Here is a 20,223-nt window from a genome sequence, read left to right on the forward strand (position 1 = left end):
AAATATCTGGATAGAAAGGTACTCCAAACAAACAAGTAAGAAAAAGCAAGTGAAAATGTCCTGGGCAGCGTTTAGGAAGCAGAGAGAAGCCAGTATGGCTGCAATGTAGTGGAAAGGGAAGAGGGGTAAGAGGTCAAGGGAGGTGATGGGGGATCTCAGAGGTGAGGAGTCTGAATTTGATTCCAAGGATAATAAACAATTTACTAGAAGGTTTTAATTAATAAAAACTATCTAAACAGGCATAATATAATAATATGTATTTGACCAGTTCAAGTAATTCTTATGATTTTACTGTTTAATCCATACAACTATTTCTAAGTTTGTATCATAATTGTATTTATTTGTTTAATGTCTGTCTTCCTTAGTAGACCACGAGCCATATGAAAATAGGGTCCACCGCCCTGGACAGCTGGCTCAGTGGATAGAGCGTCAGCCCAGTGTGCAGATGTCACTGGTCAGGGCACACATGAGAAGCGACCATCTGCTTCTCCTCTTTCCTCTCCCCTTTTCTCTCTTTTCCCCTTTCACAGCCAGTGGCTTGACTGGTTCAAGCATTAGCCCCAGGCACTGAAGATAGATAGGTTGGTCCAAGTATCAGCCCCAGACAGGGGTTTGCTGGGTCGATTCCAGTCCGGGAGCATGTGGGAGTCTGTCTCTCTCCCTTCCTCTCACTTAAAAAAAAAAAAAAAAAAGGAAAGGAAAAAAAAAAGAAAATAGGGTCCACATCTCTCTTGTCACTAAATCCCCAGAATCTAACACAGTGCCTCTTAGATAGTAAAGGTTCAAAATATATTTTTTCAAAAAACAAAAATTAACAATAGAATGACTATTCTATGGTAGACACTGTGTCACATACTGAATTAGAACCAGTCCCTGCATTCAAGATGCTCAGTCTACTGAAGGAGACCAGCATGTGACTGATTACCAATAATACAACATGGTAAGTGCTGCACCAGAAATATGCACAAATACTAGGGGAACATAAGGGAGAAAGTGACTAATTCCACTTAAAGGTAGGGAAAGTATTAAGAAAGTTTTTAAGTAAGAAATAATAAATATTCATTTCCTTGAAATGAATATTAATACCAAGAAAGAACATCTTACATCATGTTCTAGTAATTTTAGTGCTACAGTTCAACAGAACATATACTCTCTTGACAAAAAAAATTTTTTAATATATTATTACCATAATATTTCAAGATGTCTTAAAAGGGTTTATTCCTAAAATCTTTTGGACTCTTCTCTTTATTCTTCTCATTATGTATACTAAATCCCTACACCTGGAAGTTAAACTCAAGGCTAAAATATTCATAAAATTGCCATGCTAGCTATATGAAAACCTAGATGGAAAAACCTAGTGTATTCTGCTTTTTGCCAGCTACCATATACAGGGGTGAGCAAAAGTAGGTTTACAGATGTTTGTATGGAAAATAATACAACAATTAATAAACAATACAAGAATAAAATGTCACATACTTACAACTGTAACCCTATTTTTGCCAGCCCCTGTATTAGTGATAAAGATCAACCACTAAGTTTCTGTTAATTATGTACTTAGCAGAAATCACCAGATACTTCCTTGCTCTCAATTAACTTTTTGGATTTCATTACTCTGTATAGTAGTCTCATACGCCAGCAAAATTAATTAATTTTTCCTATTTCAGAAATAGCACAAATAAAGTCATCTTCCATTTAAAAACAAACATCCTAATAGATAAAGTATATATATTTAGTTAAATGGTGCCATCTGGTGACATAAATCCTGTAGCAAATACACAAAGTATAAAGCCAAGAATGTCAATTAATCCTCTTGATAGCATCCAATCTAAAGTGTCAAATTTAAACTTAGAAATACTGAATCCCACCTGACATGAAAACACAACTAATGACATCAGCATGCAACAGCTTAACATCAGAAATAATAAGAATTGTCTGGATCACATCTTTTTTTTTTTTTTTGAAACAGAGACAGAGAGATAGACAGAGAGAGGGACAGATAGGGACAGACAGACAGGAAGGGAGAGAGATGAGAAGCATCAATTCTTTGTTATGGCTCCTTAGTCTCCTTAGTTGTTCATTGATTTCTTTCTCATATGTGCCTTGACTGGGGAGCTCCAGCCAAGCCAGTGACCCCTTGCTCAAACCAGCAACCTTGGGTTCAAGCCAGTGACCTTGGGCTTTAAGCCAGCAACCTCTGGGCTCAAGCCAGCAACCATGGAATCAGGTCTATGATCCCGTGCTCAAGCTGGCGACCTTGCATTCAAGCGGAAGACCTTGTAGTTTTGAACCTGAATCCTCAGCATCCCAGGCCAACACTCTATCCACTGTGTCACCACCTGGTCAAGCTATGCTTACCACTCTTTTTTCTCAACTTTACCTTCAACTTTAAGTCTTTGGAAGAGATTTAAGTCTAATCTGATATCCTCATCCAACTCCTAGAGGGCATTTTTAAAGCATAAACATCAAAAATATCTTGAATTGCTGTTGCAGTCAAATCCATTTCTTCATTTTCTTTCTGACCTCTATGAATCTGTATAATTTCTTCACCTCAAATACCCCTTCCCTAAGAAAGTTTTCTCTGATTCCATAGCTAAGGTTAAGCCTCTTGCTCATAGCACCCTCTACTTCTCCTTTGTCACTTTTATCACAATTGCAAATATATACTATTTATACAATTTTGTTTAGTGCTTGTGTTCTCAGTGAACATACCAGAGTTCCTGGCATAGTCTTCAATAAATATCTCTGGATGGGTGGATGGATGGATGGATGGATGGGAAAAATGTCCTTCTCTATCTTCTCTTCTTACCCAAATCCTATCAGTTACAAGACCAAGCTCTCGTTTATATTTATATAAAACCTTCCCTAGCAACATCAATCTACAATGATCCCTAGTTCTCTGAACTCCTACAGCATTTTGGTCTAACTTCCAGAGTTTAGTCCTTAATTCTATCCTTTCTTGTACTTGTTTGTATGTATGTGAATGTTACCGCCTCAACTGACTTCTACCACTTAATGGTAAGGATTTGGTCTTTAATAACATCCATCTGCATAAATCCATGTAAATAGGTAAAAACTTCATTAATTATTATTGTTCAATTGTAATAACTAAAATAGCAGCACTCTCGCTCTGCGCATGTGCACACGCTGAGGGGGCCCGCCCCAGCCGCCGCCGCCCGCGCCTCAGCTTTATGGTCTCTCCCTAGAGCTTTGCCTTGGGGTCCGCTGCTGTGGTCCTGTGGCACAGCCGGCCCGCATGGCAGTGACATGGAGGAATTCGACTCCGAAGACTTCTCCCCCTCAGAGGAGGACGAGGACTACGTGCCTTCGGATGGAGAGTATAGTGAAGACGATGTAAATGAATTAGTGAAGGAAGATGAAGTGGATGGTGAAGAGCAGACACAGAAAACCAAAGGGAAAAAAAGAAAGACTCAGAGAGTTCCTGTCAGGAAGAGTAAACGAGGTGGCCTCTCATTAGAAGAGGAAGAGGAAGATAGCAGCGGGGAGTCTGGAAGCAGTAGCAGCGAAGAGGAAGACACAGCTGCAGAGCAGGATGAAGGTGCTGGGTCAGAGGATGCCGGGAAGAAAAAGGAGGATGAACTGTGGGCCAGCTTCCTCAATGATGTGGGAACAAAATCAAAAGTGCCCCCAAACCCACAAGTTAAAAAAAGAGAGGAGACTGAAGAGACGAGTTCAAGTAAATTGTTTGTCAAAGCAGAAGAGCCAGAAAAACCTAAAGAGACAGAAAAAGTAAAAATCACCAAGGTGTTTGATTTTGCTGGTGAAGAAGTCAGGGTGACTAAGGAAGTGGATGCTACATCTAAAGAGGCCAAATCCTTCTTCAAGCAAAATGAGAAAGAAAAACCACAGGCTAATGTCCCTTCAACTGTGCCCTCACTCCCTGCTGGGTCAGGATTAAAAAGATCAAGTGGCATGAGCAGCCTTTTGGGAAAAATTGGAGCCAAGAAGCAGAAGATGAGTACCCTAGAGAAATCCAAACTGGACTGAGAGAGCTTCAAGGAGGAAGAAGGCATCGGTGAAGAACTGGCCATCCACAATCGAGGGAAGGAAGGGTACATTGAACGGAAAGCTTTTCTAGACCGAGTGGATGACAGGCAGTTTGAAATTGCGCGAGATCTCAGGTTGAGCAAAATGAAACCCTGATGTTATAGGGGGAAATCAACAGCCGCTAATCCTGTTTACAATGTGAGCTTCTTTTGCGTCTGTGAAATGTCTCCAGTGTTGCTCCTCAGCTGTTTCCCAGCAAGGCCTTCTTTTCTACCTTGAATTTTCTGTCTTTGTATCTTTGTCTCACATGGTTTCATTCATTTTACTTTTAAAAGTTTGTCCTTTAAAAAAAAAAAGTAAAATAATAAAATAAAATAAAAAATAAAATAGCAGCACTCTCTATACTTAAATGTGTAGTGTAAATAAGTAGGAAAATACTAGACCTTAGTATCTAAGAATTTAACATTTACCACTTTGACTAGTCAGAGCTTATTTGAAGGTCCATGGCATGTGGTGATTTATTTGTTTCATTGAAGAACATGCCTCAAGGTTGTGAGTGGCAGCAAGCACTTACCTGAGTAAGACTCATACAGGGCAGCTTTGCTGTTCTCCATCTATAGCACCCTAGGTAGAAACTACCATTAGGTACCCAAAGGAAAGTAAATCGTATAAATGTTTCAGGTACACTGTTATATATTTTTAATTAGATTTTATAATGATATTCGTTAATTTATTGATTCCCAAAGTACTCGAGATAGATCCAAAATGATAATGGCTCGTTACATTTGTTAAAGATCAAATCAAATCTTTATAAAACCCAAAAAACGCCACTGCCATATTTTCCCAAGTTTATTAATAATATACAGCTACTATATTACTTTCTTTAAGTGACCAGATATCTAACCATATAGAACACCTGTTCTCAAACTTTAGCATGCCTCAGAATCACCTGGAAGGCTTATTAAAACACTATTTGCTGACCCCTACCTGCAGAGTTCCCGATTCAGTGCATCTGGGGTTAAGCCAAAAATCTGCAATGCTAACCTGCTCCAAGGACCACACTGTGAGAACCTCTGCTTGGGAGGATCAAAGCCAAGTTGTTACAAATTCACATAACCATGTGTGCCTTCACACTCACTATAATCTATAAAAAGTCCTTTGGCTTTCTAATGACCTGGTGGCAAAAACTACACATTGTCATGAATAATTAAGACCAAAATAGCCATGATGTTTTCAAATAGATGTTATTTTAAAATAAATATATGATATTAGGATTACTATATTGAAAATACCTAGTTGTTTTACTTTATTCAGACTAAAATGTGGTAAAGCTCTTTACAGAGTGACTTGTTTTAGCACTTGTCACCAATATATTTATATAATTAAATAACTGCATACCTAATGTCTCTTTTCCTCCACTTGATTGCTCTCATCCATTAGGGCAAGGACTATTCTCTCTATAGTTTACTATTGTATCTCTACTGCTTACCACAATGTCTAATACATAACAGGTCTTTTAAAAATAATGGTTGATTAAATGAATAAATAAAATTTATTGACAACCTATTAGCATCAAAGGTTCACATATTGATACTTGTGGTACAAAGGTTAATTAGATATAACTTCAACTCTCAAGTTACAGTCTATTGAGGGGGGCAGAAATAGATTCAATTTATCATAAGGCAATGTAATAAGTGCTTTATAGAAATATGTACAAAATGCTGAAAGACATAATGAAAGGGCTGCTTAAAGCTTCTAGCAAGTAGAGAAATGGTAGAAGACTTCCACAAAGGGATGATAAATACCAGTATGTGTTAAATCTAATGTTTCATCCATATTGCTACTAATCTCAAGTACCCATAGGGTTCTATGTTAAGCTTTATGGAAATAAAAAGTATTCTACTCTAACTCAAAAATCTGACATGCAAATGCAAGTCTTCATAAAGCAAGATGGCATGTTTCTAAGATTTTGGTACTGGCAGGACTTTAAGGAAAATACCATTTTACTGTCCACATCTTTCCAAAAAATTTCTCCATAAACATTATACAGTGAAATTTAAATTTGCAAAGTATATGGAAGAGAAGTATTTCAAAAAAATCTTTCACCTTGCTCCTTCAGTATCTAAGTGAAGAATAAATAACCTGAGTGCCTTGAAAATTGAAATATTTTAGAAATACTAAATAAAAGAAACCCAAATTAATTTTTAAACTATTATGGAATTTCAATTCACTTCTATTCAAATTCTGTAAGGTGTTAATGCAATCATCATAGAACTGTAATTATCCATTGGACAAAACCTTTTCCTTAGTATGACCACAAGATGTCACCCTAAGCATAACTTCTAAATGTGCAGCTTCCAGCACATTGCTGTTTTAGGCATTTTTCTTTTTTTATACAATAATAAACACTAATAACTAACTTTTAAAGGCTTAATGTGTCTTTTTTCAGTGTCAATTATTAGTAAATAAAAAATAAAAACAAAATACAGTACAGGGACTCTAGAACCAAAGAGGAAGAAAGTTAAACGGTTCATCATTCTCCATGCTTAGATGTCCAACTATACCATAAGAGCAATGTATCTAATCACTAGTTTTATTTTCTTATTTTATTTTATTTATTTTTAAAATTTCCCAAAATAAGCATATGTTACTTTTATAATTAAATAAAGTTGTACTTTAAAAATAAAAAAATACCTTTGCTATCACCTTCCACCCTATTATCAGAGAACCCATTTATAAAATGCTTTCATACACTATAATAGTAGTCAAAGTTATATAAACATAATCTTTCCTCAATATTATACCATCGAAGACATACTAGCTTTTGGATGTTTTTTACATCACTTGATGAAGGACCACAAAAGAAGGATATTTCTTTCCAAAATAATATTTTTCATCTGTAGAGAGGGTTGGCGTCCTGGTCACATGTAAGTGTTACAGCACATTCTGCAATGATAGTATTTCACTTTACTATTCATTTGTGTTGGGTTTTATGCGTATAACTCTCTATTTCTTCAGTTAGTTGTGATTTATGCAAGTTATTGTTTCACTGTACTGGTTATCTAAGTCTCAGAACAATAGGTGAAGCCACTGTCTTTCCTTCCTTGTAACAAGAACAGCAACAATAAAAGTGGGGAAGGGAATTGGTTCAAACAGAAAGCAAGTTATAGGCCATAAATAATGCTCTGTTTATCAATGGCTCCCTACTTATCCTTTTATAAAGTTTTAATCCCCTTCAGGATGCACAGAGATAGATGGCTTTTCTTCTTTTGTGTCCTTAAAGAGAATACACAGTAAGACCACTCAAACATTCAATAGAAATAAATTTGTAATTAGTATTTAGCAACTCACATAGAATTAATTGAATAGAAGATTATGTTTTGTTTTATAATGATGCTCCATTTCTTGCAGTCTAGTTTATCCCCAAATGACTTAAAAACCAGCCAAAGCAAATCCATCCATTCAAAGCTGGGCACCAGGATTACTTACGTAATAGCTTTTTACAGATTATTGTAGTACCTTGTTTTTTAAAGGCATTCAAACTACACTGTAGGCTTTTTGCCAAGATACTTATCATTCACTCAAAACAACTACAAAATGCAATTCTTTGCCATTCATTTGTCCTTTTATTCCCCATATAATAGTGTTGTAATACCAAATGGTTACATTGCCAAAGTATAGTAGAATTGTCTAAAGCATCCAACAATAGTCTTCCTAAATCAAGTTCAAAAACTGAAACTCTCAAAAGACTTAGCTAATCTGAACTAAACACATCATACAAATTTAGAGATATTGCCATTCAGTTAATAACCTTTACTAATTACCAACTAGCTGAAATTATTAACATTTAATTGAAAAATTTGTGGCTTAAAAATGTTCTCAACTATTGTTCTCTAATGACAAGATTTGTTTAAATTCTGCAAGAGTCCATTTACAGTTGTTTTTGTTTAAACCAACTAAGATGATTATAGTTATTTGTGTCATTAATTTTTACCAGCCACAGGAGAATATTTTAAAGAACTTAATCCATAAGCAAAATAATCCCATAAAGCTTTGTTCTTGTTTTTATTCAACAGACTGATTTTCAAATTTTCAAAATTTAATGATGTTTGAAATTATATTCAGAACAAGCTGGAGTTTTTGTCAGTAAATGTAAACATATATAATAAAAATAAAAACATAGATAAAATATCTTCAAGATTAAATCTCATAATTCCCATTTTTATATTTTTATTTCAATAACTCCCAGACCTTAAAAGTTAATAATAATGTCTAGTAAACTCAGTTATTTTTTTTAATTGTACTATTTAAGCTCAGTAAACTATGTAGTATAATTAAGTGGGTTTTTTTAAATTGTTTCATGAGTTACTTTTGTTGAGGAGAGGTGTTTGTTTATATGTTTTGCTACTTTATTTTAACTCTTAAAATATCATAAAAAAATAATTAAAAGTTACCTGTATATGTACAAAAGATATATGTATAAAGTCATAGGTAAATAAACCATATACTTAATTTTCCTCACCATCTTTAAGAAGGTGGAGAATAACCATCAATTTAAACATTATGTAGTTAAATCCATAACAAGTTGACAAAATTTCCAAAGCACTGAGATATTCATCAGTAAACATTCCAGTTTGGATCATAAAGTTTCAAAAGAGAAGCAAAAAAAGTGGGGGAGGGAGAGAATATTTTTTAAGTTTTGTTTAAGAAGAGAATAAAAATAGAACTATGATTCTAACTGAGTAGAATGTGACCCATTGTTTCTCTAAGAAGGAACTTCCTTCTCTAGCATATTTGTCTTCAATTTTTTGCAATAAACTACTCAGGTTTTTTTCCTGTGTACACTTTCCTTCTTATACAAATTATTCCTTCAATATTGACATTTTTAATAACCTACACTTTATCTCTATTCTATAATAGTCTTTTTAAAGTTAACTTTAAATTTAGAGAGGAAAAAAACCCTTTTCTTCTACTTTCAAAGAAAAGTATTCCAGTTTTAAATTTAGTTAACATCAGGTTCTTTGACCACATTACTCAAACTAAGCCCACTTCTTCCATTATCATAATATGTACTTTTTTAATGCATACCTAGCAAAGCTTGGAATAAGCTGCTCCTAAAGATGCCCATCACCTTTTTAACAGCGTTTTTCAGCTGCTGCTCTTCTGGTTTCCTTAATTTTTTGCAGTATTCTTCCAGTAATGACAAAGCCCGGTCAGTATCTGAAAAACATGATTTAAAAATTCTATCTTATGGTCTTAGAAAAATAGTAAGCTTACATTAAATGATTCCATAGTTGTATTCCTAATTTTATTACAAAAATAATAAAATAATCATGAATTTCATACACTACTACTTGAAATTGTGAATTATACTCAACTTCTAATTTTAAGAACCCACTTTTATGTTTATAGTTCTGTCTTCCAAAAGAATCTGTAACTATGAAACAAAATTAAAGTCCTGTATGTAATGCTAGCCAGTTGATGTTCATGCAGAGAACATGATTCTCTCTTGTCAGAAAAATTATCTGAAAATTGATGACATCTTACAAAATAATGACCAAGTTTTTTAACTCAACCTTCAAGGCTTGATCCCTCTCATGATCTTTATACAACCTATATTTTCAGCCATATTTCCCACTCTACATTCCATCCTTTTTTATAAAACACACACACTCACACACACACACACACACAATGCCCAAGTCACATTGGATTACTCTCCCTCTCTCCATCTGTCCCTCCTTTCCATTACCTTAGTACTTTTCTTTGCTCCTTCTGCTCCCTGTGTTAGAATATGCTCCCCTATATCCTATCTCTCCCCAGAATATGTGTGCTATATTGGAAAGGGTTTGCTGTCAGCTAGATCTGGGTCTAAACTCTACCTAGCTGTGTATGACCCTTAACAAGTTACTTAACATCTCTGAACTTCAATTTCCTCACAGGTAGTAGGATTAAATCACACAATACTTGGTACAATGTCTAGTATATGGAAAGCAATCAACAAATCAACTGAAAACCTACTTTTTCTTAAGTTATACCTAGCTCATATACTTCCTTCCATAAAGTTATATCTGACAGTTCTAATTAATCATTTTCACCCTTCTTCCAAACCATTTTGCCAACACAAATACTACAGGCATTCTTAATACATACTGCCATATTACAGCTCCTTGATCCATGTCTCTATCTGCCACAAGACAAAATATCCTTGAAAAAGTCACAAAGTGACACAGCCTTTGAGTATAGTGACAATTCTTTTAATTTTATTTTTTCATTTTCTTTTTTTTGGGGGGGGGGGATATGAAGATTCAACTTCATTTTTCCAACGTGAAGATCTATCTGTAGAGTGTCTAATCACATACTGTTAATTAAACAATTCATATGTATCACCAAGAATATAAATTAACTGATTTACTCAGACCTGAAATGCATTATGAGGGAGGGCAAGACTCACCTTAACCAGTGACCCACTGTTTTTATCATTAACTTGTATTTTGTAAAACTGTGTTTAGAAAGCTTTTTGAAGAAAGTGACCAGAGTCTGAAATATCGCATTGCTAATTTTCCTTGTTTTATGATTTATATATATTTTTGTTTTCTCTCTGTTTGAATTCCTGTATGAGGAATTAATATATGCAAACTTTTAAAATACAAGGCACATATATGAAAATGGTTTCTTACAGGTATTATCTGGGGTGAAAGCCAACTGGAATTCTCAGCAGTATTCCTCAACCTCACCCTGTGCCCAGACTCTGTCATCAGTAAAAACTTTACTTTGAGTGAATGTCACTTCCTTCAAATGTCTTAGTATTCCTCCACCTGACCAGAGCTCCTCTCTCATTACCTTATCTTTTCAAATCATATCATAGATCTTCATCAAAATTTCTGTGTTTTGCCTGACCAGTAGTGGCACAGTGGCTAGAGTATCAACCTGGGATGCTGAGATCCGAGGTTCAAAACCCCAAGGTCACGGGCTTGAGCACAGGCTCATCGACACAATCCCAGGGTCACTGGCTTGAGCACAAAGGTCACTGACTTCAGGCCAAGGTCGCTGGCTTGAGCAAGGGGTCACTGGCTCCACTTGAGCTGCCCGGTCAAGGCACATATGAGAAGCAATCAATGAACAACTACAGTGAAGCGACTACAAGTGGATGCTTTTCATCTCTCTCCCCTCCTGGCGCGCTTTCTCTCTCTATCCCTTTCATTCCCTCTCTTGAAAAAAAAAAAATTCCCTGTTTTGAGGTTCATTTTTTTCTTCCAGCTTTACTGAGGCATGATGGACAAATAAAATCATGTGTCTTTAAGGTGAACAACATGGTTTTAATATACAAATACAGTATGAAATGATTACCACAATCACTACCACAAAGACAACTAATAGTCTGAATTTTAAAAGTCTTCTCCTTCCAATCTAACCCTTTCGGACTAAATACCAATTATAATAACAGCTTATATTTATTGAGCATTTTATTTCATATCTCCTTTCCCCTAAATCTAATTCTTCTTCCCCACAGCCATTTTCAGTGGGTGATCTTGCTTCTTATTTCATGGAAAATCAGAAGAGAACTTCCACAAGCTCCTGATATGACATCTACGGACTTACCTGTAACTGTGCCCCTATATTCTGCCTCCCTTCTGTTACTACAGATGAAATATCTGTGCTTCTCTCTAAAGCCAGTTCCTCTACTTGAGCACCTGAACCTCTTCTCTCATGACTACTCAAGGACATTGCTGCATCATTAATTGCTACCTGTCCATTCATTCCTTCCCATGAGCATACAAACAAACTGTAATACCAGTGATTTTTAAAACTTTCCTTCACCTTTCCCTCTTATCCAACTAACTATAGTCCTCATTCTCTTCCCCTCTATAGCAAAACTCCCTGAAATACTGTCTCCACTTCCTTTCCTTTCCTTCTCTCCTGAGATGACTCTACTCTGATTTGTATTTTCTGTAATTCCACTTACATAGCTCTTGTCAAGGTTACCTATCATCTCCATATTGCTGAACCCAGTGGTCAATTCTCCAGCATCTCACTTGGCCCACAAGCAGCATTTGCTACTGTTGCACGCCTGAAACACTTTCTTCACTAGACTTCAAAACAGCAGTATTCTTATAAATATTTAACCATCAGTTCTCTGGATTAAAAAAAAAAGTGTGCATCTATAATCCATAAATTCATTATAAATTTTACTGATATAAATAATGTAATATGAAATGTAGAAATAATAAGATGTGCAACTTTTATTGTAAATTCCACATAGCCAGTTGATTCTCAAAAAAATGTTGTTAATTTTTGCCAAATTCTTATACTCATAGCCAATTTAGGGTTGTAATTGATAAATGAGTAGTTCCAACATGAATGTTGGTTGATTTTTTTTCCTATTACAACATGAGTAAGATGAACATGAAACAATAAAGATGGCTTAAGTAACAAACTTTCACTCATTCCATCAATTACATGAATTCTTTGCTGAATCAAATAATTTCTGAATAATGGACAAATATTTCTTCAATCTCTGTGCTAATCACAATGTAATAGCTATAGACATATGCTTTTAACTTGCATTAACATTTTCTTTATCATTTTCTTATCAGCAAAATAATAAGTGAAACCCTGATTTATAGCATTTGCAATTTCCAAGGTGTAAACATTCCCACCATAACCAGTTTCAAGCTACCAACATGACATCATTAATTTCAGACTTGGTGCCCTGGCCGGTTGGCTCAGCGGTAGAGCGTCGGCCTGGCGTGCTGGGGACCCGGGTTCGATTCCTGGCCAGGGCACATAGGAGAAGCACCCATTTGCTTCTCCACCACCCCACCCCCCGCTTCCTCTCTGGCTCTCTCTTCCCCTCCCGCAGCCAAGGCTCCATTGGAGCAAAGATGGCCCTGGCGCTGGGGATGGCTCCTTGGCCTCTGCCCCAGGCGCTAGAGTGGCTCTGGTCATGGCAGAGCGACGCCTCAGAGGGGCAGAGCATCGCCCCCTGGTGGGCAGAGCTTCACCCCTGGTGGGCATGCCGGGTGGATCCCGGTTGGGCACATGCGGGAGTCTGTCTGTCTCTCCCCGTTTCCAGCTTCAGAAAAATACAAAAAAAAAAAAAAAAAAAAAAAAATTTCAGACTTGGGAAAGACAAAGAGCAGCACACCATTACATAGCTTTTTCAACACAGACATAAAAAGATGTAAATAAAAGCAGACATATCAAAATGTTAAAAAAAATTCTAGGATGTGATGAGTTTTGAATATTACCTTTTTTAATTTTTTTAAAGATTTATATTTATTGAATTTTAGACAAAGGAGAGGGGCATGAAGAGGTGGAGGAACAGGAAGCATCAACTCATGGTAGTTGCTTCTCATATATTCCTTGACTAGGCAAGCCCAGGGTTTCAAACAAGCAAACTCAGCATTCCAGGTTGATGCTTTATCCACTGTACCACCACAGGTCAGTCTTGAGTATCATCTTTTCTTTTATCATTGATTTTAGAAAGAGGAAGAGAGAGAGAGAAAGAAACATAGATTTGTTTTTGTACTTATTTATGCATTCATTGGTTGATTCTTGTATGTGCCTTGACCAGGGACTGAACCTGCAACCTTGCTGTATCAAGATGATGCTCTAACCAACTGAGCTACCTGGCCAGGGCTTGAGTATTGCTTTTAATATACTGTATTTAATGTAAGTGTATATAACTTAATTTTTAAATGGCTGGGTTTGAAAGCTGCTTGAAAATTTGTTGAAAATTGCCCTGGCCAGATAGCTCAGTTGGTTAGAGCATCATCCTGAAGCGCAGAGGTTCCTGGTTTGCTCCTCCATCAGGACAGATCGATGTTTCTGCCCCCACCATCACCACCCTTCCTCTTTTTCTAAAATCAATAAAAGTAAACATTAAAAAAATAAAGCAAATTTGTGAGAATCCAACCATAGGTTCTTTCAAGTTGATCTGAGCCCCTTCTGGTGCTCAGCTGCTTCCCGGGCAGCACTCTGTTCCAGGCTCCCTCCCTAGAGCACGGAGGCCCCTTCTCAGTCACATGTACTGGTCCTCCTCCATCCTCAAGCCTCTAAACCTCTGGAGGCTTTCTATTCTTATTCCTTAGGTCACCTTATCCAGTAACCTGGCTTCAAATACTACCAGCATTCTCGAGACTCCCAAATTTATATCTATATAGCTCAGACCTTTCCCCTGAATTCTGTAGTCATATATAAATGAATATTCATATTTCCATCTTGATGTCTAATATGTATTTCAAACTTAACTTGTCAAGGTCTTATAAGAATTTCAGGTCTTATTAACCACCCACAACCTACTTCTCCAGCAATGTTCCCCATCTCTGATCTTTTGGGTTGTTCAAATCAGTATCACTGAAGTCATCATTCATTCTTCTCTAATTCTCTACACCTAATCCTATCACTTCTCACCATCTCCAGTCCTATGACCCTGATCCAGGACACCACCATCTATCCCCTGTGTTACTGCATTAACCTCCTACTAGTCTACATGCTGTCACCTTTTCCCTCCTAAAGTCATTCCTAAACACAAGAGCCAGAAAGATCATAAGTCAGATAATGTTACTCCTCAACTTAAACCCTCCAGTGACTCCGCATTCACTCAGCAAAAGCCTACCTCTCTGATTTCAGCTTTTACACCTTTCCTCTTGCTCAGTCTACTCCAGCCACAGGGGTCTATGCTCTTCCTCAATATAACAAGAACTCTCCTACCCGAGGACTTCTATTCTTGCTATTATACCTAAACATTCTTTCCTCAAATACCCAAAAAGCTTGCTCCCTCACTTCTTTCATATCTCTGCTCAGATGTCACCTTATCAATTGGGCCATCCCTAATATCCTTATATGATATATTAGCAAACCTCAAGCTTACTCCCTTGAAGAAGGGAGAATTTCAATAGGCAGTAATAAACAGAAAACACTTTATAATTAGTTCTTTTTTATCTACGAAGGTTAGAAATATAAATATATATGTGGATGCACAGGGAGCCCTCTCCAATCTTAAAATAAGATGTATTAACAAAGATGGTGGCATAAACATATACTACTACATTTGTATACAACTTAATTTTTTTTTTTTGCTTTCAAACTTTAGCTGGTTTTAATTTATATGTATGTGCATGTGTGTGTGTGTGTGTATATATATATATATATATATATATATATATATAGAGAGAGAGAGAGAGAGAGAGAGAGAGAGAGAAGAGGAACAGACAGGAAGGGAGAGAGATAGAAGCATCAATTCTTTTTTTTTCTTTTTTGTATTTTTTCGAAGTTAGAAGCAGAGAGGCAGTCAGACAGACTCCCACATGTGCCCAACTGGAATCCACCGGGCATGCTCACCAGGGGTCGATGCTCTGCCCATCTGGGTCATTGAGGCTGGAGCCATTCTAGCACCTGAGGCAGAGACCATGGAGCCGTCCTCAGCACCCTGGCCAACTTTGCTCCAGTTGAGCCTTGGCTGCAGGAGGGGAAGAGAGGGAGAGAGGAAGGAGAGGGGGAAGGGTGGAGAAGCAGATGGGTGCTTCTCCTGTGTGCCCTGGCTGGGAATCGAACCGGGACTTCCACATGCCGGACCAATACTCTGCCGCTGAACCAACCAGCCAGGGTCAAAGCAACAATTCTTCATTGAAGCACCTTAGTTGTTCATTGATTGCTTTCTCATATGTGCCTCGACCAGGGGGCGCCAGCTGAGCCAATGACCACTTGTTCAAGCTAGCAACATTGGGCTCAAGCCAGCGACCATGGGGGTCATGTCTATATGATCTCATGCTCAAGCCAGACTCCGTGTTCAAGCTGGTGAACCTATGCTCAAGCTAGCAACCTCAGGGTTTCAAATCTGGGCCCCCTGCGTTCCAGGCCCACGCTCTATCCACTGCACCATTACCTGGTCAGGCTACCTGATAATATTTTTAACAACTTTTTGAATCTAGGACAAATATTTGAATCCTCTTTTTGTCAATAATCAAACAATCAACAGTTTCTTTAAATGACAGTGGCTTACTGACCTCACTTTTTCACCCATTTCTAATCATTAATGTAAGTAATCAACAATATAATAATTATACAATATCTCCCTCAGTACTTATATGTATCTTTAGACTCTGATTATCTCTAGTGCCTCAAGCTTTAGTCTTTTTTATTTTTTATTTTATTTTATTTTGTATTTTTCTGAAGTGAGAAGCGGAGAAACAGACTCCTGCATGTGCCTGACCAGGATCCCCTCCCCCCTGGCAAGCCCATTAGGGGCAATGCTCTGCCCATCTGGGGATTGCTTTGTTGCAATCAGAGCCATTCTAGTGCCTGAGGCAGAGGCCATGGAGCCGCTCTCAGCGCCAGGGCCATCTTTGCTTCAATAGAGCCTTGGCTGTGGGAAGGGAAGAGAGAGATAGAGAGAAAGGAGAGGAGGAAGGGTGGAGAAGCAGATGGGTGCTTCTCCTGTGTGACCTGGCCTGGAATCAAACCCCAGACATTTATACTCTGGGCCTACACTCTACCACTGAGCCAGCTGGTGAGGGCTTTTATTTCTTTATTTGTTAGACAGTTTCTGAAATTTTACTAAAGTACCAAGAATCTTTTCTCTTTTCTTTCAATTATAATTTTTAAGCTCTATTTCTACTTCTATGGCATTTCTGCAGGTATTCGGTTATTCTGATCTTTTACTCTTGTAAAAGCAATTCTCAAAAATTTATCAACAGCATTCCCATACACATATCCACAAATGTAATTTGCCAGGTAAGCAGAAGTCCATGAATTCATTCAGCACATGTTGAGTAACTACTCAGGAAAGACACTATGTTGAGCCAAAGCAGTTAGATGGCCTCTATACCAACAGAACTTATTATGCCTCTCACCCCTATATGAGAAAAATCTAATACATATAATAAAATGCTACAATATTTAAAAAAAAAAAAAAAGATCAAACATAGTCAAGTCTCTCTTAGGTAACTTAGGCTTTTCCATGCCAGCACCTAGTTCTGGAAATATGGCTGCCCTTTACCACCACCCAGGTCAATTCCATTAGGCCTTTTATCTCTCTCTACTTAAATTCTTGTTTCTGATTAATAGAAGCTTGAGCTTCAGTGTAATCTAAAACTAGATAACTAAGCAAAAATGGTAAGTTAAGCAAATGATGACAAGGATCCTGGGGTACAAGTCAAGATGTTGACAGTTGACAAGTTAAGAAAAGTGGAGAGTTCAATAGTTATCCAAGTGAGTCAAGATTAATATTTAATTAATATTTAAATAACCAGATATAAGTGCAAATTTTTTCACCTGAATTGCCAATATAATGACCTCAATTCTATTTTCTTTATTAAAGGAAATCTGTCTTCATATGACTCCTGAAGCTACTGTAAGAATGAAACTAAATTTGAATTAACCTGAAGGCAGGCACAGGAAGAAATGGGAAGGTGAATCATTTTTTAAAAGAAATTTTTTTGCATGATACATGCAATCCTAAAGATATAGTGAATGTTACATAACTGAAATTGTAAGTAATCATGTGTCTGTTAATTGAGGTTCAACTCTTTTTGGTTTAAAAATAGAATTTCCAAAAGTTATAAATAATTTGGGACAGGTAATTTAAATTTGAAACAGCCAGTGGAAATAGTGCTAACAAATGAACTTTCAGAATCAAGGAAAGGATGACACAAAATTATTTGCCACAACTGAATAAAAAGAATTATAGAATATATGTTAGGAAAACTAAGACCAAAGTATAGTAGAGGAAAGGGTAAACTTAGTGCACAAATCTCAGAAAGCAAAGCATTCAGAATAATAAAATTCTTTACATAAACACATGCAAAATTTTTTACAGTTTTTGGAACTTTTCCTGCATATCTGATTCTCACTTCTGAGAAGTCATATTATACCTATTATACATGAAACTGAAATTCATAGTGGCTTGTTCAAGATCACAGAGCACTACATAATAGAGCTTAATCCTAAACCTTTTGACTCCATGGATAGTGTTCTCTCCATAGTACTACCTTTATCCCCCAGAAAGAGTTGAGCAAATAGCTATGAAAAAAATAAAATAAAACTTGACCATTTAGACATAAATTGTATTTCTGAATTTTAGAATCCAGGATAAAATGTTAAATCACTAATTTTCTTTTGTGTTTAATATAAAAATTGTATTTACATCATATAAATTTAAATGGTCCTGCCCTAATAAGTCTTCTAGATAGAAATAATAAGTTTTTTCATTCATTAATCAAGTGTTTAACCCTTTTAGAGATTTTTGTCTGAAAGTAAAGATAACTAAACAGGAAATTTCAACAAAGTAAAAAATTAAAATAGAGTGGAATAATGCTATGATGAGATCCCAGGTATCACGGGAAGTGAGCTGATGCTATATAAACCATGTTAAGTCTGGTCTTATACGCAAGGAGGAATAACAAGCCATGAAAGATTTTTTCCATGAAGATAAGCTTGACTGTTTTTTAAAGTTTTAAAACTATCACTTTGCCTGACCAGGTGGTGGTGCATTGGATAGAGCATTGGACCGGGATGCTGAGGACCCAGGTTCAAAACCCCGAGGTAACCAGCTAGAGCATAGAATCATAGACATGACCCCATGGTTGCTGGCTTGAGTCCAAAGGTCACTGGCTTGAAGCCCAAGGTCACTGGCTTGAGTCCAAGGTCACTGACTTGAAGTCCAAGGTCACTGACTTGGGCCCAAGGTCACTGGCTTGAGCAAGGGGTCACTCCTTCTGTTGGAGCCCCCTGGTCAAGGCATATATGAGAAAACAATCAATGAACAACTAAGATGCCGCAATGAAGAATTGATGCTTCTCATCTCTCTCCCTTCCTGTCTGTCTGTCCCTGCCTGTCCTGTCAACTCAACTCTCACTAAAAAAAAAAAAAAAATTCTCACTTTAACTACAGTGTGATATAAAGCAATTGAAACAAGTAAGAACAACAAGAACAATTAAGTTTTCCCCCAGATACCCTTTTAAGTGAATCTATGTTAAATTGAACAGTCATAACTTTTATCATATTTACAAGACATTATGACTAGCAAATGAAAATATTTTATTGTTAGGTATTGTAAGGTATTTATGACCTGACCAAGTAGTAGCACAGTGGATAGAGTGTCAGCCTGGGATACTGAGGACCCAGGTTCAAAACCCCAAGGTCACTGGCTAGAGCACGGGCTCATCTGGCTAAAGTGCAGGCTCTCCAGCTTGAGTGTGGGATCAGAGACATGGACCCCTGGTCGCTGGCTTGAACCCAAAAGGTCACTGGCTTGAACAAGAGATCACTGGCTTGGCTGGAGCTCCCTGGTCAGGGCACATATGAGAAAGCAATCAATGAACAATTAAGGTGCCACAATGAAGAATTGATGCTTCTCATTTCTCTCCGTTCTTATCTATCCCTGTCTGTCTGTCTGTCTTGGGCTAAAAAAAGAGAAAAATAATTTATGTATGGCTTAATTACTGATGTTATTTTTGTTGTTTCATAAATTAAGGATATTCAAAAATAATAAAATGATTACCAATAGAATAGTTATTCTTGTACTATGTCTTTAAAAAGAGGCTTTATATTATTAAAATTTACAATTAAAGGTGATAAACCAAATGTATCATTTTATTATTATGAAGATTAACTAGCATCTATTGAAAATTCTAAGCATTATACATCAATCACCTTATTCAGTCTTTACAAAAATCCTAAGAAGTACTATTATACACATTTTGCAAATGAGGGAACAAACTCAGAAGTTACTTGCCCAAGACTACACAACCAGTAAGTGCTGGAACCAGGATTCAAACCTTGGCCTATCTGTTACCAAAACTCATATTTCTAAGTATTATGCCACTCTGAATGTTAACTTACTGGGTAAGAATTATAGTGCTTCTTTTTTCTGTAATGTCCTTAGCAATTATATTTTACCCCCTGGCTCTGCCCTCTCCAATTTTTTTAATAAACTTCAACAAATTCCAGTTGATCAGGATATTTCCCTCTTGAAACAAAAAGATATTAGTATAAAATAGTGAATTTATAATACTACCTTTTAGATAAGGCATGTTTTCATATTGTCTATAGAACTATTAAAGAGAACAATGGAGCCCCTGCCAGTTGGCTCAGTGGATAGAGCATTGACCCAGCATGTGGACATCCTGAGTTCAATACCTGGTGAGGGCACACATGAGAAGTGACCATCTGCTTCTCTTCCCCTCTCTTTCCCCCTTCTCTCTCTTCTACTCT

At 36.8% G+C, this 20,223-nt stretch overlaps 1 protein-coding gene and 1 pseudogene across 3 annotated transcripts in view; one reads left to right on the forward strand and one right to left on the reverse strand.

Annotated features, from left to right (window-relative positions):
* Positions 1 to 20,223, reverse strand: part of DLG2 (discs large MAGUK scaffold protein 2) — a 2,140,731-nt gene that overhangs the window by 2,110,687 nt on the left and 9,821 nt on the right. For all 3 annotated transcript variants that reach the window (XM_066369745.1, XM_066369736.1, XM_066369732.1), the window contains exon 2: positions 9,094 to 9,225. In XM_066369745.1, the coding sequence (XP_066225842.1) occupies positions 9,094 to 9,225 (132 nt within the window). The remainder of the gene's footprint in view (positions 1 to 9,093; positions 9,226 to 20,223) is intronic.
* Positions 3,265 to 4,161, forward strand: LOC136388903 (craniofacial development protein 1 pseudogene; annotated as a pseudogene).

The sequence above is a fragment of the Saccopteryx leptura genome, chromosome 1 (genome assembly GCF_036850995.1).
Source record: "Saccopteryx leptura isolate mSacLep1 chromosome 1, mSacLep1_pri_phased_curated, whole genome shotgun sequence".
NCBI classification, from domain to species: Eukaryota; Metazoa; Chordata; class Mammalia; order Chiroptera; family Emballonuridae; genus Saccopteryx; species Saccopteryx leptura.